Source organism: Protopterus annectens, chromosome 1.part2 (assembly GCF_019279795.1).
Source record: "Protopterus annectens isolate FY-2018-M chromosome 1.part2, PAN1.0, whole genome shotgun sequence".
NCBI classification, from domain to species: Eukaryota; Metazoa; Chordata; order Ceratodontiformes; family Protopteridae; genus Protopterus; species Protopterus annectens.
The window spans coordinates 1,138,377,167-1,138,400,494 of NC_056727.1; the positions used below are offsets into that span (position 1 = coordinate 1,138,377,167).

The window sequence follows — 23,328 nt, forward strand, 5'->3', positions numbered from 1 at the left end:
GGATAGCCTCTCTCCTCAAAGCACACGGGTGACCGGAGCCGAGGAGGGGAGAACCAGCAGACAAGGAGGCCGGAGGAGAAGCCTGGCTGGGGCGCGGGCCGGAGGTCTCGGCCCGCTGCTTATGGTGCTTCTCCCTCCGTCCTTCTTTCTAGCTTCCTCTCCTCCGAACCACTACAGGGAGGTTGAGTCCCAGGAGGAGGAGGGGGAGCCGGAGGTCGGAGCCGAGTCCGGGGGCAAAAGTCCCACCAGGACCAGCTTAGACCTCCGTTGAACCCTGCACAAATGGAACATCCAGAAGTGAGGTGTTCAACCCTGAAGCATCGAACGTGGCCATCAGCAGGGGAAAGCTTATGGCCGCACTCTGAGCACTTCGAAAAAACAGCCTTAGGTTGTTCTGACATCCTAAGAGCTTAAAATTTACTTAAACTAAAAGTAAAAAGCAAAAGTAAATTAAACACACAACAGGCCCAAACACACACTACGCTACCAGCGAGGGGAGGGAAACTAAGTAAAAATTATTAAATTAACTAAATAAGTTTAAATATCCAAAAGGGAGCCTAAACTTTCACACAAACTTTCAAAAACAATTAAATTTTAACCCTGAAAACACTTTAAATAATCACTTAGCTGAAGAGCTCGAGAACACCAATCTGGTCACCAGCGCGGCAAACTAGATCTGGGGTCATGTAGGGAGAGCAGGGCATTATTGGTGAGGGGAGGAGCTGAGAGCTCGGATCCACAGCTGGTAAACCATGGGATCCATAACCCACAGATTGCAGACAAATGAATCTCCTACTTCAGATGAAATGGTTAGCTTTATAGGTTCATAGGTAGGTACTAGGCTATCGGCCCTAGGGCCTATACAAGCCCAGCCAAAAAGGTATCCTGGCTTTTGCCACCCAAGAAAATTAATTTTCCTGTGCCACTGTCGAGCAGAGCCACAGAGCCGGGGTGAATTTCATATTTCCCATCCAATCATCAAGATTTTCTTGAACAGTGCTAATGAGGAGCTTTGTTTGATATAGATATGTAGGTTATTCCAGAGTATGGGAAGTCTCTGGGACAGGAATATATCCCTCCGGCATGTTCTGTTTATTGTGGTGACAAGGTTTAGGTCCCTAGAGCATATAGCTCGGAGGGATTGGGATTTCTTTAAGTGGAGCATGTCCAACAGCTCTGGGTTTGACATAGCTTTGTATGTTAGGCAGAGATCACCTCTGAGTAGGCGATATGCGACGGAGTAAAGCTGGAGTTTTTTGAGACTGTCTGCGTAGGGCATCTGTTTGAGCCCAGTAATCCTCTTTGTGAGGTATTTCTGCGACCTTTCCAGTTGTTGTAATGTCTTGTGAGGTACATACCAAAAGGGGCGTTGTACTCTATAATGGGTCAAATGAGTGATGAGTAGAGGGGAACAATGACCTCTTTTTTCCTGGATGAGAAACCTTTTGTGATGAGGTGTGCCATGTAGAAGGATTTCCTGACTACTGTGATCTTTAACAGTTTCTGGCAGGTGGCCTGAATCAGACAGTCATCTAGGAATAGGTTTGATCAAAAGTGGTGCTAGGCATTTGTTGAATACCATAGAGCAAGACAGTCCAAACAGTAAAGTGAACTGAAAGTGGAGGGGGACCACCCTTTAACATTAGGAATCTCTTGTGCCCTTAAAAAATGGGGATGCAAAGACCAGTGTCCTTCAGATATGCTATTACCATTAAGTCCTATGGCATTATCAAGGGAAGGTGAGATGGCAAGATGATCATTTTGAACTTTCTGATCCTTAAAAATTGTTCAGAGCTTGAAGGTCTAAAACAGATCTCCAGGGACCACACTTTCTGGGGAAAAGAAAGAGCTTTATATAAAAGCCAGTGTCCACTCTTACCACAAGAACTTGTTCTACTACTGCACAAGTCAAAAACTCTCACTAGCCCTAACAGAAATAACTGGTTTGTAGGAACCTGAGGGGATTCCATTAAAATGCAGAAATTTACAAATACTATTTTGTAACCTTTTGATACCAACTATCTTACCCATGTGTCTGGCATCAGGGAAACCACTGACTTCTGAAGAACATTAACTCAGTCTATGATTTGTGGAAGGGAGGGTAAAAGGAAGGGAACTGGAGCCTGCCTTGCAGTCATGACAGTAGGTTAAACTCCTAGGAGGGCTGAGGTCCACTGCCCTTCCCCTTCCTTGCTGCCAACCCTAACCTCCTCCTACACCTCTCTGTCATCTCAAAGGTCTTTCGTTTAAAATTCCCCCTGACTTACTTCTTCAATAAGGGTAAGCTCTTATAAAATCAATTTCTGTCTTACATTGGGAATGGAGGCTTAAAAAAGCCCCACTGTTTGCCCTTCTAATCCCCAGAATACTACTTGTGTAGGAGGGCCAAAGATCCAAGATTTACAGAGCACTTAGAAGGGGCAAAATAATGAACCATTCATGACTTCTTAAATCTGGTCCAGTTGCAACAACCCTGGCAGATGCAGACATGGCATCACATCCACATTTTATGGCATGCCTTCCTACCTTACAAGATGTCTAAATAAGCATATAAATTTTTAATCTTAGAGTAAACTCCATAAGGAGTTCTACCATTTTTGACCATTTGCTTCAGAATGTCAGCTTGGTACTCCAGCATGTGGGTCTGGAAGCTAACAGTGCTGATGCCCCGAGTTGCACATTCTTGCCAAATGCATCTAGCATGCTACTCTCTTCCTCATTTGGTAATGTGTTGATCTTGGAGGACAGTCTCAAGCTCTTTTTGTAACCAGCCAAATGCCCATTGGGTCAGCTACTGGAGTTTACTACAAATAATCTTAGCTTCCAACATATAGAACTGATCACGTTTTTTAGGTGCAAGCGGGCTGGGAATCTGTCTCCAGGAATGAGGTTTACACTGGATGGATGTCGGGGGGGGGGTTATGATGTTCAATATCCAGCAGATTAATGTAACTTTTTTGGAAGTCCATTTGTTCCATGGTCTTACACTTGAAATACTCCTCTTCACCACACGGAACCTCTTCATTGTCAGTATCATATCGTAGGGTAGAAGACAATTCTAAGTTGAGTGCTTTTCACAAGAGCACTCTGCATTAACAAGAAATCTAACAGTAATAAAAATTAAGACCAAATAAATGCACAGAACAGAACTAAATTTATAATAAATAAAATCTTATTAAACAGCATTTAATAAAGGAGCCCATTAGTCTGCAAAATAATGATGTAGTAGTGTCACAATAAATAACCATTTTGAAAGCCAAAAACAAATCAACAAACTGACAAAAAAATCAGTGTTCCAGAGTCTGTATATCAGCAGCTAACAAACTGTCTGAAAATGAGTATAAAACCACTGGAAAGAAACAAGCTAGTTCAGTCATTAAATAAAGATAAATCCAGCCAACAATCTTTAAAGGTACTTATCACAATCACACGATACTGCAAAGAGGTCTAAATATAGTCATCCAGGAAGAATCTAAAAAAGCTAAGTTCACTCTGCAACAGTTGCCAACAATTAAATTCCATGAACACAAGTCTAAAAATAACCAGGAACAGTTTTTTAAGCAAAACACCTTTCCCTGAACATGAACATTCACTCAGAAAGCTAAAGTGTTATAGTGCCAGGACAGCATCTTCAATCAGTATCTTTCAACTATATCCACGTCTGTGATCCTAATCCATTTTGGCAATCATTCAACTGGCCAAAGACTGCAGAACAGTACTGGAACAATCACTCCAGCTCCAAAGAAAAAACTAAGAAGATTTTCAGAAAAGACAAAAGTTGTAGCAGTGGTCTGGCTGCCAGTGATGGGAAGGTACATAGCCCAGAAAGAACACTAACAGTTGCTGACTAACAAAATGTCTCATGAACAAACAAGCTGGAAATATCTTTCACCACATATGCACTTTGTGACGGAGGTGAAAGCCTGGCCAGCAGTCACTGGCCATCCAAATGTGGCAAAGCAGCTGAAAGTGATGGGTCCTATTTGGCAGAAAAGACACTAGCATGCTGTTAAGTCTTCAAAGAGGTATTGATGGATGGGTATGTTTTAGGCACTGATGTCAGCATTCACCAACTGGAACCACCACAGAACTAGAGTCCCAACAGCTAGGAGGGTCTAGAGGGATTATTACTGTTTTCATAAACTTTCTGAGTAGCTACCTACTTGAGGGTTGTCCAACTCTTTGGGTCTTTTATCAAGATGAGCTCCTGTGGAAGACATTACCAGTATCAAGGAAGAAAACTGCCTTTGGCCTAGGAATTACAGTTTTTCATGCTTCAAGTACACCTCCAGAGGTTTTGCTTGCATTTTATGTTTTAATTTTGAAAAACAAAAACTCATTAAACATTTGTACCTTACGTTCTTCACCCAGACAAAATAAAATGCACTGAAAGTGAAAGCCCTTCTGTGGGATCTGCCTATAAAATCCACACTTGCTGACAACTTTTTTCAGAAAAGTCATGGGTCATGGAAAGAAATGGGGCAAAAAGGTTTCCAAACTGATTCAAAAATTACCAACAAAGCTCAATGATTGTAACAATCTCAATTAAAAAAAAATAAAAGCATTCCCAAAACGGCTACTTACCTCTTTGGGAGTACAGAAGTTCAGATTCTCTCACTAGCGATCCTAATCACTGATGCCTGGGGCATGGCAAAAGGAACTAAAGACTGTGTGAGCTGTTTTCCCCCATCTGTTGGCTTCAGATATGTAATTAAGGCCCAACTGTCCAAGCTCTGAGAGTCTAGCATGTCATAATAACATCTGCCCTCAGCTAACGTTCATATTTCATAAATACAAGTGCAGTAGTGATACCTGTCATGAACCCGGCTAGCTACCATGGTAAACAAGAAAGGCTGATCTGCCATTACTATCATGCTTGGACAGTTTATTAAAATTTCTGTTGGAAAATGTTTGAAGAAGTGATAAACAGCCGACAACATCAGAATGCAACTTAGAAGAATTCATTCAAGTGGACAAAACTCACCATGTCCTGTAGTCAGTAGCAAAACGTCAAAAGACTACTAAACCAAAAAATAAGTCTCCTACCTTTTTGCTAAAAGCTCTGACAAGCTGAAGAATCACAACTAGATTAAAATAAATCATTAACTTCTTGTCTGCCTAGATGATTACACTGAGCAAGTCTGACTGAAACACTTCTCTCATTAAAAGTGTTTCTGTATTGTGCATGACAAAGGAATGCCTCGCTAGTGGAACTGACTATATTCAGGTTAACAATGGGTATTGTATGATGAGTACTATGGGGGAAATATCCTCCCCCCTCTAAAAAAAAAAAAAAAAAAAAAAAAAAAATACCTTGGCTGTTTCTCATCTGTGATCACCTACAGACTAACAATGCAGTGGGTACTTCCCTTTTAAATGGTTCAAGTACAGCTTTTCTTGCTGCCACCATCTGAAAAAAGCAGTATACATAAACAACTATCCTCTAGCAAAAAACGCAATTTCAAAAGATAAACATTTCATTTCAGAAAACCCAAGTCAAGCACAACAGATTTTTGCATCTGGAATGGGATTTTGGTGCATTTATAAAACATCTATTCTGTAGGATTCATGCTGCTCATTATGCACTACCTTCAAACTTCAGCTGCAAAAATAAAGTAAATGCATAGCATCAGATAAAATATACATGCCTAAAAATTCCATTTAAGGATCGCTATAAGAAAGTGTCCAACAGATGTAAGTATTCTGCTGGGTTTTGTATTACCTTTGACATAATGGACAATTGTCACAATATGCTGAGCAAACAGTTCAGAAGGAGTACGCTGAGATTGTAATGACTGTATATGTTGGAAGATTGACTTGAATCCTTGTTCCTTTTTGCTACAATGGACTAATTCTTGTGAAAGTTTACGTTCATGTGCCAGTAAACCAGATGAACTACAAAAAAAAAAAAAAAAGGTTTCTGTAAACAAGTACTAGTTTCAGATTTTAGAAGCAAACTCTTCTTTGCTAGACTCTGTCTACAATATGGAATGTAGTTTATGACAGCTTGCATATGCCAACAAAGAAAGACTACTGATGGAACTTAATGCAGCAAACACTCAAATTAATTTGCTAGTACAGAGACTTTGGTTTTAGTTCAGGAAGTTACACAGTTACAACTTAAAGATCAAATAAATTACTCTGACAGGGAAACTTTCTGAGTTGGTAACAAATGCACACATTTTTTGTCATAAAACTTTAAGAACCCACAATGTATTAACCTCTCATAAATCAATGCCAGAAGCTACTCCACAGGTTCAAATTGTTGCTCAGCAGTCCACTCTTCGCAATATCACAGTGACCGCTTTGGGCAGATGCATCCTAATTCTAAACATATCACAGCCAAAGGAATATAAAAGATGAATGCCTGTGCTCATATAACAGAAACATATCAAACAGATATGCAAGGATTCACCATATCAACCGATCTTTAAGAGGGATGAACTGCAATGAGTGGAAATAATCTTTGAACTGGATCCTGCAGGGGGTACGCTGCCAGGAGCTTTCTCAGTGAATGGCTTGCTGTCTTCTTGATTCTGAGAACCCATGATGGGGCCACACCAGCCCCCACCCACCCCATCACTCAATACAAAGGGACATTAGCCTAATATCGGAACAGACTCTGTTGTTACACATCTATATCACAACATCGACAGCTTGGGTTGTCGAATACTAAAACATCAACATCTAAGCATCGAAAGCTAAAAGTGGCCAGCCACATCATCAAATTCTTTCTTCAGGAAAGAATTCGGATGGCCATCCGTAAACAAAACACACTCACCCAAACATAGTGGGGGGGGCTGTGTCCCCCCCCCCCAATAAATATACCAACTCCGAGATCGCTCTACATTGGGGAAAGGGCAAATCCCCGATAACGGCCACGCAAATTCTTTCCTGAGGAAAGAATACAATGATGTGGCCGTTCGCTATTGTAAGCGTTCAACTCTTAAGTATCGATGATTAAGCATTCGACAACCGAAGCTGTCGACAATTCAATAGGAACCAGTTGTTACTACAGCTCGTGCTGACCAAAAACTCTCGAGCTTCACCTCTACCCATAATCCCTCTCTCCCACTTACCTCAGAACGAGTTTGCAGATTATAAGCAGAGTGACGGATAAGGAAGTCTCAATGGAAGCCATATCTGCTATGCCTTAAAGATATAATACTGTAAGTGGTAAGCACATTATCCGTTCCACCAAAAAGTCTTCAAAGGCCAAGGGCTGGATGGAGAGGAGTCAAGGATAAATGAAAATGGACAACACAGATGGAATGTTACGGTAAGTACATAACTTTTGTCGGACATTGTCAATTTTTATTTCATCTCTGACGTATGGGACAGAGCCTCCAGCTACCTTAGACCTTGTGTGGACTCTCTGAAGGATATTCCTGAGCACCAATGAACCAAAGGATGTTCTTCCCTTAGAGACCAAATCCAATTTGTAATGAAGGTATGGGGAGAAGCCCAAGTAGCTACTGCACAATCATCATCAGTTGAATCTCCAGACGGAAAAACTGCTGAAGTAATTACAGATCTTATAGAATGTGCTTTAACAGGCTTAGGTAAGCAATATTCCTTCTGTCATAGATAAAGGAAATACAATCCTTCATCCATCTGGCTAGTCACTTTGCTGACTGGTTTACCAAAACTAGCACTAAAAAGCAGACAAACAGTTGGCCATATTTTCTCATGTCTTTTGTCCTGTGAAGATAAAAACATAATTGCCTGTGAACATTTAGCAAATGCAGACAGTATTGTCCTATTTGAAAAATTTGGAAAGAATACTGGCAAATTAACTGTCTGATTGATATTACACTCTGATACCAATTTCGGTAAGAAGGTGGGATTTGTTTGTAAGGAGACTCTATCCTTATGAAAGATCAGGTAAAGTGGTTTAAATGATAAAGCCTGAATTTCAGATCTCCTTCTTACAGAGGTTATTGCTACCAAAAAATGTTTTTCATAATGAATATTTCAGATCACAGTCTGCAGAAGATTCGAAGGGAGAATGTATAATAGTTTGCAACACCAGGTTTAGGTCCCAGGGAGGAGTACTATCTTTAAAAGGAGGTTTCAGCAAAAGTATCCCTTTTGAAAATGATTAAAGAGTCTATGAGAAGCCAATGAACATTATTCCAAACCATCATGGAAATTTGAAATTGCTCCTAGCTGTATTCTAATGGTAGATGGAAAACCCCCTGCATTGAAAAGAGAGGCTAAGAATTCTAAAATGTTATCAAGAGAAGCGGAAAAGGGATCAATATCCCTTTCACAAGCCCAAATAGTAAATCTTTTCATTCACTACTGCATAATTTCCGTGCCAAAGGTTTAAGAGAAGCTAGGAGAATTTGGCGTCAGCTTGAGGTTCAGAATGTCTGGGTGAACTATCCCATCTCGGTGGGACAGAAGGTCTGCAGCTGGATCCAAAGTCCACAGTCACTGAATTACATAAAGCCAAAGAAAGGGAAACCACATCTGTCAAGGCCAAAATGGAGCAATGAGGATTACTTTGCTCTTCACCTTGAGTGCTTTCTGTAAAAAGTTTGGAATTAAAGGTATTGGGAAAAGGCATACAGGAGACTGGAGGGCTGAAGGTGGTGAACAGTGTATCCTGGCGATTTTGCCAGAGGGGAGACCTGGGCAAAGTAGTTGCTGCACTTGCTGAGGGGAGAGACGAACAGGTCGCAGCAAGGCTGGCTCTATTAACAGAAATCTTTTCCGTCACTTTTGGATTGAGAGACCACTAGTGAGGCTGGAGAATACATCGACTCAGTTTGTCTGCTATCACACTGGAACTCCCTGGAATGTGTGTTGCTATCAGAGGGACAGGGAGTAGGTTTTTGAGCAGAAGGCTCTGCAGCTGCCTGTTCTGGGGGGAGGCAAACAGGTCTATTTGTGGAGTACCCCACCGGTGAACTATGTCTAGGAAGACCGCCCTGTCCAGCATCCGTTCGTGCTGTGGGGAGGAAGTCTTGCTTAGGAGATCTGCTTGTTTGTTGTCCTGCGAGGGGATGTAGGTCACCTGCAGGACCAAGTTGTGGTGAGAGGCTAGGTCCCATATTAGCAGGGTCAGCCTGCACAGCTGATAGGCCTTTGTTTCCTCTCTGATTGTTGAGGTACCACATAACATTAGTATTGTCGGTCACTATCAGGAGCACCCCTGGTGCAAGAAGGGGAATAAAGGTCTTTAGAGCAAGGAAGACTGTCATTGATGTGCTTGGCCTGTAAGAGAAGGGTGCCACTTTTCTTGAACCCTGTAGGATGCCAGTGTTACCCCCCCCCCACCTGCATCTGAGGCATCTGTATGCATTGTTTGGGTTGGGGTGGGGGGTTGAAGTGGGAGTCTCGGGTTTAGTTGGACTTGCTGGATCCACCACCTGATTTCTGTCTTTAGACAGGGAAGGAGGGGAATAACCTGTTCTAAGTGATGTAGGTGTTGGGACCAAATGTTTTTGAGGTACCACTGTAGCTTGTGCATGTGCATTCTGGCCAGTGGTAGCATGGGGATGGTTGCTGCCATTAAGCCCAGGAGACGAAAAAATTGCCTTGCCATCACCTTCTGGGAGTGTATGATTTCCTGGAAGTGGGAAATCATGGATAGAACCTTGTCCTGTGGGAGAAAGGCCTTCATTTTGTCCATTCTGATTCTGCAGTCTAGTAAATCTTGGCCTGGCCTGGGTTCAAGGAGGACTTTGGGAGGTTGATGGTGAACCCTACACTTTGCAGAAGGGACATGGTACAGCACAGATGCCTTGAGAGGGTATCTTTGGACTCTGCTAGTATTAGGATATCATTCAGATATGGGTAAATCTGGATTCCCTGAGTTCTGTAGAAGGCAATGGCTGGGACTAGGCACTTTGTAAAGACTCTGGGGGCAGTGGATAAATGAAAGGGCAAAGCAGTAAATTGGAAATGAGAGGAAGGTCCAGAGAAACGCAGGAATTGTCTGCTGGGAAGTCTTGATGGGTATGTGTAGGTAGGCTTCTTTTAGGTCCAGGGTGGCCATAAAGGCCTTGGCTGGAATAAGAGGCAGTAGAGTGGGGAGTGAGAGCATTTTGAAGGAGAGTACCTGAAGGTGTAGATTTAGAAAGGAGAGATCTAAGACGGCTCTACAGGGGCCATCTTTTTTGGGGACCAGGAAGAGATGCGAGTAGAATCCCTTCCCTTCCTGTCTTGAGGGGACAGGTTCTATGGTGCCTTGCTTTAGCAGGTCTGACGAAATTTGTGGCAGGAGATGAATGTGTTTTTTGGGGGGAAATGGAATACCTTTCCTGGGCGTTTTTACTTTCCAAGATAGGAAGTACCCTTTTTGGATAATGGATAGGACCCATTGGTCTATGGTGATGGATTACCAGAGGGGGAGACGGTGGGAAAGGAGTGCAGAGAGTGGTAGTTGGGCAAGGCAGTCACGCATTATTGGGACCTCCTCTGCCCTGAAAGGATTGTCTGGGCTGAGGAGGTGGGGCAGTAGTTCTGGACATGGTAGGTCTTTCTTGCCCCTCTTTTAGATCTGGAAGAGGAAGCAGCTGTCTGAGAAGGGTTACGCCCTACAAAAGTGGTTTTAGCAGGGTAGTTCCTGTAATACTTGGGAATTGGGGATACCAGCAGATGTGTGATGTCCTGTAATTCTTTACTTTTTTTTCCTGCAGATACTTGAAGAGGTCTGCAGATTGTTTTCCAAAAAGGAAATTGTGATCCAGGGGGGCGTCCAAGATCTTGGACTTGAAGTCTTCTGGTAGATACTGTAGTCTCAGCCAGGAGTATCTCCTGAGGACAGAAGTAGGAGGACAGACTGGAGGTAATGTCAGCCTTAATGGAACTGTCTGGAATAGAAGCCAGTATGGAGGAGGCTTGAGACACTAAGTCTAGAGCATACTTAGTCATGTGGGTCTGATAATTTATGGCTCAGAAAGCCAAAGTGGAGGATGTGTATACCTTCTTTCCCATCCCATTCATATATTTGCTGTCTTTATCTGTGGGTAGGAGGGAGGCGGAAGGCAGCAGTCTAGACTATTTATCAGGAGCGGTGGCAATCACAGCTGGGTCCACCAAGGGTGGTTCAACTAGGAATGTTTGCTCCTCTGGCACTTTATAAAAGCGGTCAGGGTGCTTAGGGGCTAGAGGCTGGGAGTCTGGGGCCTTAGAAGCTGAATTAAAGGAATCCAAGTAAGCAGGAAGAACTGGAGGGACAGCCGAAGGGGAGGGTACTCTACTTGAAGCAGCTCAAAGTAGCTCTTTTGGGTGTCAATCATTTGGGAAGTATCCCATTTGAAGTAATCTTTCATCTTTGCTGATGGTTTCACGAAAGGTAATGTCCTCAGGAGAGAATCCCCTTCCGCAGATTCCTCATCAGGAGAATAATACTCCTGGGGAGAAGCAATCTGGGATGTATATGAAATAGAGTCCTCTGAGGAAGAAAAGGAAGAATCATGCTCCTCCTCCCTAACTTGACCTAAGTTGAGAGGTCATGGGTGGGAGGGAAGAGGCAGATGCAAGCCTAGGGCTCAGTAAAGGCAGAGTAGTGGAGGCTGAGGCTGAAGGCCTAAGGGCCATAAAGGCCTGCATGAGAGAGGAAGTAAAGGCCTGCCAATCTGGTATGGCTTCTGTAGGGGAGGAGGTATGCTTGATTTTCTGCTTCTTTTTGGCCGGGGTGGAAGTAGGAACCACCCTGGTGTCAGGTTTTGAAGTCAACATTTCCGAAGTCTGGATCCCGGTCAGAGGTACCACAGAAACTGCTTCCCCCTCGACATTGACAGTAGTCGATGTCTGGGTAAGCTCAGAGGATGTGCCAGTCGTCGGCTGTGCAACGGCTTCCTCAAAGGACATCGTTGAAGTCAACTAATCCACTGAGCGCTCCTCAACTCCTAGACCGGCAGTTGGGTCGGGTAACGAAGGGGAAGGTGAGGAAGGCCAAGGAATCTTGGCCTTCTTGCGTGGAGGTTCCGATGTAGGATCCCATTCAATGGCTTAACCGTTTTAGGGCACTGGTGTTCTAGGTACAGGTTTAAAGCGGCCAGACAGCTGCGTAGGGTCTTCAGCACAAATGATTGACAAACTGAGCAGGGGAAATGGTTGTGTTCCCGGCCTAAGCAAAAAACACACCTATCAGGGTGCATCTTTATAGGGTATCTGGCACCCGCATTGGCACTTTCCCATTTTACCGGACATCAGCTAAAGGTTACAACAACCAAGTCTAAGCAATAACAATAGGCAAAACAAGAAAAAACAGAAACCTAACGGGTTACTTAGCTTTACTAATGCGTCTGTAAAGGAGCGATCGTATGATGCGTGGGTCATCTGCGGCTGAAAAGTTCACAGGACTGTGCATGCAAACGTCACATTTAAGGGCCCTGGTTTATGGCCTTAGGTCTGACATCGCACGCACGCTGCAATAGCCAAGCTGAAGCTTTTGTATAGGAGCCGACGTATGAGTCACCAGAAGGCAGGAAATCCTACAACTGAAGTACTGCAACATAGGAGTACAAGGACATCTGCCGATTCCTTCTGACTTGGTGGAGCATCGGGGATATTCTTGCATACGGGGGGGGGTTGATGGGAAAAGGATATGATATAACCTCTGGATATGATCCGTTGCAGCCAAGAATCATATCTAGCCAGGTGTGTAGGTGCAAGGATATATTCCTCCGACTGCCACCAGAGAAAGACAAGTGGGCCTTTTTTCAAGAACTCTGGAAGGGGTTAGCTGGAAAGGAATCCCTGAAGCCCTGGTTCTGCGGACTACCTTTGCTGCGTGGACATCATCTTTCATTGTAGTTCCTCCCTCTGCCTCCAGAGGAACTGTCTCCATGTCTGTCCAGGAAAGGCCCTTGGGATTTTTTGAACCACATCTTTCCACTGCTCCTCTGATTCCTAGAAAAGGATGTTTGAGGGGTGGAAAAACATACTACCACAGCAGACAGGGTCTTACCATCCTTCGCGCATCTGGATAATGTCTCTCTTTTGGGCCAAACAAAGACGATCCGTCAAAAGGTGCACTGACGAACGAAGATTTAAATGGTTCTGCAAAGTCACACAGGTGCATCCAAGCATGTCTCCTTATGGCTACACCTGAACCCACCACTCTGGTCGTCTCTTGGGCTGCATGCGCAACGAGCCTCATGGACAAATTTGACACAAACTTCGGGGTTGCCAACTAGAAAGCACCCCTCTCTTGGGCTCACTCAATAACAGATCCTACAAGGATATCTGACAACTCCTTGATCAGATCCCTTTGGAATCTGGTAAAATGTGCCAGAAAATTCAAAGATCTTAAAGCAAAGGTCGATGAAGCATAAACGGACGTCCGAAACCTATCCATTGCCCAAGACTCTCTGTTGGGAGGGTGGATAGATGAACTTTCTTCAGCAAGTTCCTTTTTCATGGTGGCCACAGCACCCATGGCATCTACTGCTAAACTTTTAGCCCAAAATTCCTTATCTTCAAGAACAGATGAAATTTTGTCCAGTCTCTTGAGGATGGATTCAATGGTATCTGGAGCCTTCCACACCCACTGGGAAATCAACTGAATGAGTTCCTCAGTGGGTGGAATTAACCAAGAGGTAGATGGGTGAGTGCCAAAAGCCTGAGGGTAAATTGATTCCTCCGAGAAAGGGGTCTGGGACTGCCAGCCACCCCTTTGTTTCAAAATTTCTAGGATGTCTCTGAAGAAGACACCATCAGGAGGAGATCTCGGAGACCCTTCCCCCTCATCAAAATCAGTGTCTTCCATGACCGATTCCGGAGGGGAAATCTAAGTGCTTCCTCTTGTACCTCTTCTCAGAACCCTCTTCAGGGGGATAGTCTGAAGAGGTATCAGAAGATGACAGAATGTGTATCCGAGATTCCTGAGGTTTCAGCACTCGCTGTCCCAATGGAGAGAGAGAGAGAGGTCAAGTAACTGAGCATGAGGACCAAGTCTACTCTGAGGGGGAAGGAGCTGACTGAGTCACTGTAAGAGATCCATTGCCTCAAAGGCTGGACCTTCCCGAAGAGGACGGGGAGCCCAGAACTCAGCTAGACTACCCCGGAACTGAGGTCACCCCCTGTTCTGAAGAAACCACCCCTAAAACAGAAGCTGGAGCCAAACTGAACTATGCCAACGTTCCAAGGTGCAGGGATGGCTCTGAAAAAAACAAAGTCAACCCCTGCCCCTCAGAGCCGACAGGACAGATATGTTCCCAGGAAGACTCCAGTTCCGAAACAACCAAAGAACTCATGGTAATGAGCAGTTTCAAAGAGACTGAAATCTGTGGAACCAATACAAGCAGCGTCAGGCAACTCGGAACTGTAAACTCCAAAGCCTCCGTGGAAGTCAGAGGAGGAGTGGTTAACAGGGTGAATGAATGCTTGGCTCCTGAACCCAAAGGAGTCAGAGCCGAAGGGAGTCCTGTAAGACCTTTCACCCACAAAATTTTATTCACCAGTCTCTCCACGTCTAGCTCTGTAAGGCTTTTGGTGAAACAGACCAGTGACAGAAAGGGAGATTTTGGTCTTTGGAGAAAGACTTCTGGTAGCTCACCCACAAAGGGGTCTACAGATGGGGAGTAACTCATCCTGGGTAAGCTTCTTGCTGTGTAATATCTATAGTCTGCACAGATGTAGTCAGCGCTGATAAAGAAGTGGTAGGTAAAGTCTCCTGTGCAGAAGCCTTCGGCGTCGAGGGTTTTGTCACAGTAGAGGTAGTAGGTGCCAGGGATTTGCCCGATACCAAAGTCCTTAAGCCAGAGTCCTTCAGATCTAATGAACTTTTCAGAGCCAAGGATTTATGTTTCTTAGGTGTCGGTGCTGGTGGAGAAATTGGTGCTGACAAACTCCTCTTTTTATCCTTCTCCAAGGAAGATTAGGAAGAAGGGAATGAAATGTCCATCTTACTTTTAGCAGCAGCAGATATGGCCTCTCCAAATGCGGAAGTGATCAAACCTTTGAAAATCAGTTTGTTTTTTCTCTCAACAAGTGCTCTATGACTAAAACCATGACAAATACTGCAGTCCACCTGTAAATGTATAGGACCCAAACAATACACACACAGAAGATGTAAGTCAGATAAGGGTATCTTGTGGCCGCACTTCTGGCATTTTTTTAAAGCCAGAAGGGGCCTTACCTTTCTCAGCCATGATGGAAAAAAACGGGCTGGAAGGTGCGCGCATGCACGCACACACACACACAAAAGGAGAGAGGGACACAATATAGAAAAGAAAAGCTACATTTTTTTTTTTATATAATAGGACAGGAGCGGGAAGAAAAATGATAGTTAAAGTAGTACACAAACGTGTATGGAAATGGGCTATCAACAACGACAAGAGATACACTTATGTGTAACAGCAAATGATAGAGTAAGGGTAGAGGAACAGTTAACACGGAATCTCAGTGAAAAAAATAGGGAAAACGGAAGAAATTAGAAGATTTTCCCTAAGAAAGAACCACTACACTCGAGAGCTCTTGTGAACGTATCTGTCAAGAAAAACAGCAAACGAAATCTAGGGTAATTGGGAAAGAGGGATTGTGGGTAGAGAGGAAGCTCAAGAGTTTTTGGTCAGTGCGAGCTGTAGTAACAGCCGAGTCGGTTCCGATATCGAACAGAGCCCATACATCAAGGATACAATGAAAATTGACATCAGATCAAGGGTTAGAAACACAAAGTTACTCAGGAATCCTAGCAAGGTTCCTTGCAAATCACATCTTGAAGCTCATATAAATGTTAGTGTACTATCAGGATCTATTAATTTATGTTGCAATTGGAAAGAAGGCACTCCCTTTAAAACCTGTTTCAACACCCTAAGTTGACACAAAGTCTTATCTTCAACCAGGCCACAATGTAAATTGGCTAAAATGTGCACCATAAAAACACAATTACTAAAATTCAGACTGTACAGGTGCCTGTGGAAAAAGCTATGGACATTCAGGTCCACAGACCGATGAGGAAAGGGATATACTTTTATACAAAGGAAGCATTTATTCTACTTAGCAACACCCATGTAGCCAACCTGTGAGATTTCCAATGACAGATGTGGAACAACAACTAGGTTACTGAAGGACCACATTCTGCCTCTCGGTACTCATCTTGGGAATAATACTTCAGTTTTGCTCCTACAGAGAGAATGACATTACTTCTGGGAGACTGCTGATGAACAGAAAGCCTGATAGCCTAGTATATATACCTATGAATGAAGCAGTTAACGACCACCAGGGCCTTTACATGCCTATCCATGCAACTCAACCCAATTGCATCCCAAAGTTACATGAGGAGGGTATGTTAGTCAAGGAATGTTTACTGTTGGCCTCTGTCTATAAGAGGCAAGGGGGCAAGTATGGGGATGAATCTGATTTCCCATACAATGGTCAAGGTTACCTGTAAATAGGTTTAGGGAAAGACTCTGCATCACACAGATGAGGAACAAATTCCAGAGCAGGGGGAAAACTCTGGGTCACATACCTGTCATGCCAGTATGTTCGATTTAAATTGCATGCAAAGTTCAGATCTCTGAATCTAGTGCTTCTGGTGCTGCTGTTTTTTTGAGGATGTGTAAAAGCTCCATCAGGGATGGATATAAGGATGCTTTACATGTCAAGCACAGACTGCTTCTCAACAACCTGTAGGAGACCGAGTATAGAGGCAGGGCCCTAAGGCAATCTGTATAGGACAGTGGGTTAATACTGTGTATTCTGTTGGTGAGGAACCTCTGTGGGTGTTCCAACTGTAGCATATGACTAATCGGGTAAATACACAAGGAGGCACTGTACTCAATGATAGGTCTGATAAGGGACAAGTAGAGTGGTACTATAACTTCCTTGGACCTAGATGCCCTTAGTTATAAGTTGGGTGACAGAATGATTTTCAGACGGTCTTTGCTATGTGTTGGTCAAAGGCCAGATCTCCAACTACCAGTCAACTCTTAGGGGTGTCTTATCAATGGAGTAATTTGCCTGGATAGATATTTTCCCAAAAGGAACTATAATGCACTTCCTTGCACTGAATTTTAATCCATGACTTTGGCACCAGTTATTTGTCTGTGTTAGACCTTACTGCAGGATGTCAGTGTCATGAGAGAATTTATAACAGCTCCCAATTTGCAGTCATCTGTGAATTTGAAGAGCCACAGGCCCCTGACATTAGCCTCGACCTTTGAGAAGTAGATGCCAAACTGGAGTGGACCCAGCAGAGAGCCCTGTGGTACTCCACTGATGACCTGTCTTTTGGTGGAGGTAGTGTCATCAATCCTGACTTGTTGGGTCCTGTCAGCCAGCTGGCAATCCAACGAGTTCTACAGGGATTTATGCCTAGTTTGGTGAGTTGATACTCTGTCAAATGCCTTAGCCAGGTATAGAAAGGTAGTATGCACCATTTTCCCTTCAACCATTGCCTTGGTTACCTTCTCAGGAGAGTATGCCAGGTTAAGTAGCCATGATCTTTCTGTGACAAAACCAAAAACTGGGATGGGTCCAGTGTCTGTAAGCTGCAAATGTCTTTGCTGATCATTTCCAAGATAATTAATTCCATGGCTTTGTATATTAGACTAGTCAGACTAAAGCGTCTGTATTTTCTGAGGTCACTTAATGGCCCACCATTGGGAGAGGTTTTAACTGCTGCTGTCCTCCATTTGCTTGGTATGTAGCCTGTACTGAAGCTGTAGCTGAAAATGGACTCAACTGGTCCAGACAGGTCACGTTTCAGGCTACTTAAGAGGCAACCTGAGATATTATCAGACTCCACTGAGGCTGTGTTTTTAGCCTTAGTGAGTGCCACTATGATCTACTCATTGCTGATAGTTGGGGGGGGGTTATGGTGGTATGGACGGACTTCCCAAGGGGGTGGCAGGCAGGAGTGGAGGGTAAAGTTCGAACTGAATTTCTCGGCTAGCAGATTCACTATGTTACCTTGCTCAGGGAAGGTGGTACCACTTACTACCAGTTCTATACACAGCTGTGTTTCACCTCTGAGGTTTTGGACATAGCTGTAGAAGGCCTTGTGGTTGCCTTGGTCCTGAGAAACTATCTTGACCTCGAAAATTGGACTTCTTGGATCTAATTATTTCTCTTATTAGTTTCCTTTTTAGTTTTATTAGTGAGGTCTAGTCATCACGAGAGTTGCTCTTTTTGAATTTAGCTCTGACTTTTTTACTTTTGTTATACACCCTGCTAAGATTAGAATTCCACCAGTGTGGTTTGTTCTGGGAGTTTCTTTTGGGCTAACTTTTGGTAGGTACAAAAGCATCTATGCAGCCATTTACATGTTTGCACACAGTTTCTGTGAATAATTCTGCACTGGTTGTTCTGAACTCTGGGTTGGGCTGGGCAGTGAATTTTGTCAAATTGTCATTTAATAAGATGTAGTTTGCTTTAGAATAGGTTTTGCTGGGTTTCCAAGATGATTTTTATTTCGAATGAGAAAGCTTTGTGATCCGACCTCATCAGTGAGGACATGACACAAGGGAGAAGGGATGCAGCGCTCTCCCATATTAGTGAAAACAAGGTCTAATATGTTTGAACCTCTGGCTGAAGTGCACACTAACTGATAAAAGTCAAGAAAATGTTTTGCCTGCAAGTTGGTGGCAGAGTACATTTCCCAGTCTACAGAAGGGTACTTGGAGACATTTGGAAATTGTATATCCATGTTGTCCGGGCCTGACTATTAGGGCTTGAGGGCTGGGTTTTACACAGATCTACAGTGGTATATCTAGGGTTAGGAACTACAGTTGAATAGTGCTAGGATATGGCATCAGTGATAGCATTATGGCATTACTAATATCTGATATACAGCAGCTAGCTGCTCTGAGCTTAAGTTTGCGCAATAGTCCATCTTGCTGTTTTAAAAATAGTAACTCTCCACTAAACCTTAACTTTTTAAACAGGTAAAACTCAAGTTACCTACTTTCATATCTAACTTCTCTAGTGCACACTGCAGAGTGCATTCTTTTCAATCTTACCTTTAAGCATCCCTGTTACTAGCACTTTCTCTAATACCTAAAAAGATCATCTCTACTTGACTCCAAGTAGAATTTTCTCTATCTGTTAAACCTAGCACTTGCTCCTACAGTACTTATTACCTTGATACGGCACTCTTATAGATAGCACCCCAAAAGGCAAACCCCATTTCTCGGTCACTCACGCCCCGGAATCTCTTTTAAAGTTTTTGTCTAGTCCTTCTAGCATGTCAAGGGATCAGTTGCTAGTGTCCTCTCCTGCTCAGCTGGTGAACCTGGGAATATTGAGGCAATGTTACAATTGCCTCATGTACACAGACAACCCTCTCCTCCTCCCACAAAACACAAATACATGCGAGAGATGCAACTATACGGCCAAACTGGAGGCTGAGCTCTCTCAACATAGGACTGGCAAGACCAGTCAGGAGGAGAAGGTTACCACACACACTATAGACCCAGTCTCACATAGTACCATCACAACCTCAAATCATACACATAAACACACAAAGACATACTCGGGCGGCTCTGATCAAAATCTACCAAAACAGCAGAGGCCACCAAAGCAGACACCCAAACAACCACCACCTCAGAACACAACACCTGCAACACATAGACCTCACAGTCAGAGTGTCAAACAGTCACAGCCCTTAAGGCCAAACACAATGCCAGACACACTAGTCATTGGTGACTCCATAGTCAGACACACTGACGTCCCGCTCACCAGACTGAGTAAGGAGAAGGTCACAGTAAGCTGCCTGTCGGGCGCTAGAATCCGCCACATAACGCAAGCACTCAGGTCTCTCAACAGCAGGTACAAATATGACTCAGTCATTGTCCACGCTGGTGTAAACGACCTGAGACGCACTCCTTGGACTACATGAAAAGAGACATTGAGGAGCTCTCTGATTATGTAGCCCAGGCAGGTATGACCCTGACCTTGAGCAGTATCCTACCTTCACCAAGAATGATGCCACAATACAGAGATAAGATGATCAGCTTTAACAATTGGCTTAAACTCTGGTGTCATTCAAAGGGGATCCAATGTCTGTCTGCCTGGGATGACATGCTGGACAAGCCACGCTGCTTCTCAAGGGACGGCTTGCACCTGTCACCCCTGGGATTCGGATATTGGCAAAGGCTCTTGCCACCCCATAGTGCCTTTTTAGGCAAGGCTCAAATTCTAAACCTACCACCCTAGAACACAAAAAGGAAAAAACTAAGGGTAATGCTGCTCAATGCCAGAAGTCTAAATCTCAAAATGCACGCACTCGAGGCCCTTCTCAGTATGGAGAACATCGATGTCTGTGCAGTGACAGAAACCTGGTTCAAGGCTCCTGAGAGCACCCCAGCACTATCAGGTTTTACCTCTTATCATGCCCGCCCCAAAATCCCGACAATACCAAGAAAGGAGGGGGGGTATCCATATTCATCAAAGACACCCACACCTCAAGACTGGTGGCAACGCACGATGCATCGGAGACCATCCAGGTGCACTTAACCATAGGCAAGACTGCTCTGCAAATTGTAGCATGTTACAGGCCACCCTCACAAACTCAGGAACTTCACATGGCCTTCCTGAAAACACTAAAGGGGATAAATGTATCACCAAACACCATCATACTAGGTGACTTCAATTACCCTAATATAGACTGGGAACACTACTCAAGCCCAAACACCCTAGCCCAAAAGTTCCTGGAATTCATAAACTCAAATGCCATGGAACAACTAGTCACCATCCCCACAAGAGGAGAAAACATACTTGATCTCATCATCACGAACATGGAGCACAATGTTCAACACCGAAGTATACCCTCCCTGGTGAGATCAGATCACAACTAATCTCGCTGGAGGTCCTCATCCCACCCCCACCTGAAATAAAAAAGACCACAGTAAAGAACTTCTCGAAAGCCGACTTCACACTTCTAAAGACTAGTGTGGTCTCCTTTAAGGCCCCGAGCCGACGGAAAACAGTACTCAAGCCGCTGAATCACTTACAAATGCCTTCTACCAGCACCTGCAGGACTGCATGGATAAGGCAATCCCAAGCAAAACAAAGACTCTTTGTACCAAAGGCAAGCGTCCACTCTGGTGGACCCCAGCCATAAACAAACTCTACAACAAAAGGAGGAAGCTACTACAAGATAGAGCAAAATCCTTAAAAGGTAAGACACCCTTGATCACTATAAGTAAAACTAAGAGCTCTCATAAAATCATCCAAAGCAAATTTTGAGAGAAAAATAGCTAAAGACTCAAAAGACAATCATAAGGCCTTCTTTAGCTATGTTAGAAACCTGGGAGGAAACTCCCAGATATGCTCAGAACTAGTTCAAAATGATGTGAAGATTCCTGATCCTATAGAAATTGACAACATACTGGCTGGCAGATTCAGTGCAAACGTCACCCTCCTGGACCATCAAAAGGAGAGATATCTATACCAAGCGATTGCAGCCCCCAAACATCTCCAACGCCCAAGTGAGAACTGCTCTCTCCAAAGCAAAACACAGCATCCATGGGACCTGATGGTGTCCCCGGCTGTGTGCTCCACTTAACTCAACGAGGAATTAAACCCACAGCTAGGACAGCTGTTTAATCATAGTCTTACCTCTGGATACGCATCCAGGAGTGGTGCACTGCAACTGTGGTCCCACTTCACAAAGGCGTGTGCCTCCACCGACCCTGGAAATTACCGCCCATTAGCTTGACAAGCCTTATCTGCAAAGCCATGGAGAGGATCATAATGGACCTCATAAATAAAGACATAGGGAATTTGCAGACTTTGGATCCATCCCAGTTTGGCTTTGTCAAAGGCAGATCATGCCTTCTAAACTTGGTTGACTTTTAGAAACAGTCACCAAAGCCATTGATGAGGAAAGGCAGTCCATACAGCCTACCTCGATCTGGCGAAGGCCTTTGATACAATACCCCACTCGGTATCATTGAAAAACTCATCAGCTTAAATGTTAACCCATACATCACAAGATGGGTTGCAAACTGGCTGAGTGACAGAACCCACAGGGTCAGAGTTGCTGGCGCCATGTCAGACTCAAAGCCTGTCACAAGTGGTGTACCACAGGGCTCAGTCCTGGGCCCACTCTTGTTTGGCATCTACTTTTCCAAGTACAAGCAAACACAGGAGGGTTATGGTTGACAAAGTTTGCAGATGACTGCAAACTGCCATAGTAGAAAACACATCTGACACAGATATCCTTCAGAAGGGTCTCACAGAAACGGATAACTGGTGCCAGAGCCATGGCCTAAAGTTAAATGCCAAAAAATGCATAGTCATACCCTTCGAAAAACAAGGTTACCTAGCTACCAAATAGGTGGCAATCCACTGAGTACAGAAGAAGTTATCAGGGACCTGGGGACCCAGGTTGATAGTAGTCTGTCATTCGACACCCATGTAGCTAAAGTAGTTAGGAAGACCTTCTACATTGCCCACCTTATCATGAAGGGATTCTCATCTAGATCAAGGGAGGTCATAGTCTCCCTATACTCATCACTCATCAGACCAATGATTGAGTACAATGCCCCATTCGGAATGTATCTGACCCGACACTTGCAGCAGCTGGAGAGGCCACAAAAGTTCCTCACCAAAAGGATAAAGGGTCTCAAACATCTGTCCTATGCTGCCCGACTGAAAGAACTCCAGCTCTATTCAGTCGCTTACCGCTTGCTCAGAGGTGACCTTTGCCTAACATACAAGGCCATGTCAAACCCAGATTTGATGAATATGCTTCACCTCAAAAAATCTAGATCCGTCAGAGCCACAAGGGCGGGAGACTTAAACCTCGACACGGCTATTAATAGGACGTGCTGGAGTAGATTCATCACCCAAAGACTCCCTATGCTGTGGAATAAAATCCCGGTATATGTGAGGCAGAGCACCTCGCTGGCCTTGTTCAAGAGAAATCTTGACCAATGGATGGGAGATCGCAGATATACCCCAGGGATTACCTCAGTGTCACTGCTCAACAGAGGCACAGCAAAATAATGGGTATAGTTCCCCATACTAAAGGGGTGGCGTAAGCCACAAAACTATGGGCTAGGCTTGTAAATGCCCTCGGGCAGATAGCCTAGTATGAACCTATGAACCTAATACATCACTAAACTGCAGGTTACAGTCCTAGTACTAATTTTATAGGTTAACTTTGGTGTTTTCCAACTCTGATAGACCAGGCCACCATCTACCGTCACTAGATGGAATATCCAAGTCCTCTCAATGTAAAAGCATAAAAAAGAATGCTTGGGAATGTATACTACCACAAAACAATTAAACTAATGAGACAAAGCCATTTCAAGTCAATTAGACCAATAGCAAGACAGCTTGAGCGAATGCAGTAATTTCACCATTAAATACAGATAAATGCACAGTAGTTGATCATTAAAACAGCTTCTGGAAATGCGG

At 44.0% G+C, this 23,328-nt stretch overlaps 1 protein-coding gene across 1 annotated transcript in view; it reads right to left on the reverse strand.

Moving 5' to 3' along the window:
* LOC122792263 (thyroid hormone receptor-associated protein 3-like) overlaps positions 1-23,328 on the reverse strand; it is a 1,630,997-nt gene that overhangs the window by 665,035 nt on the left and 942,634 nt on the right. Inside the window, exon 7 of the mRNA XM_044060013.1 lies at positions 5,723-5,895. Coding sequence (XP_043915948.1) covers positions 5,723-5,895 — 173 coding nt within the window. The remainder of the gene's footprint in view (positions 1-5,722; positions 5,896-23,328) is intronic.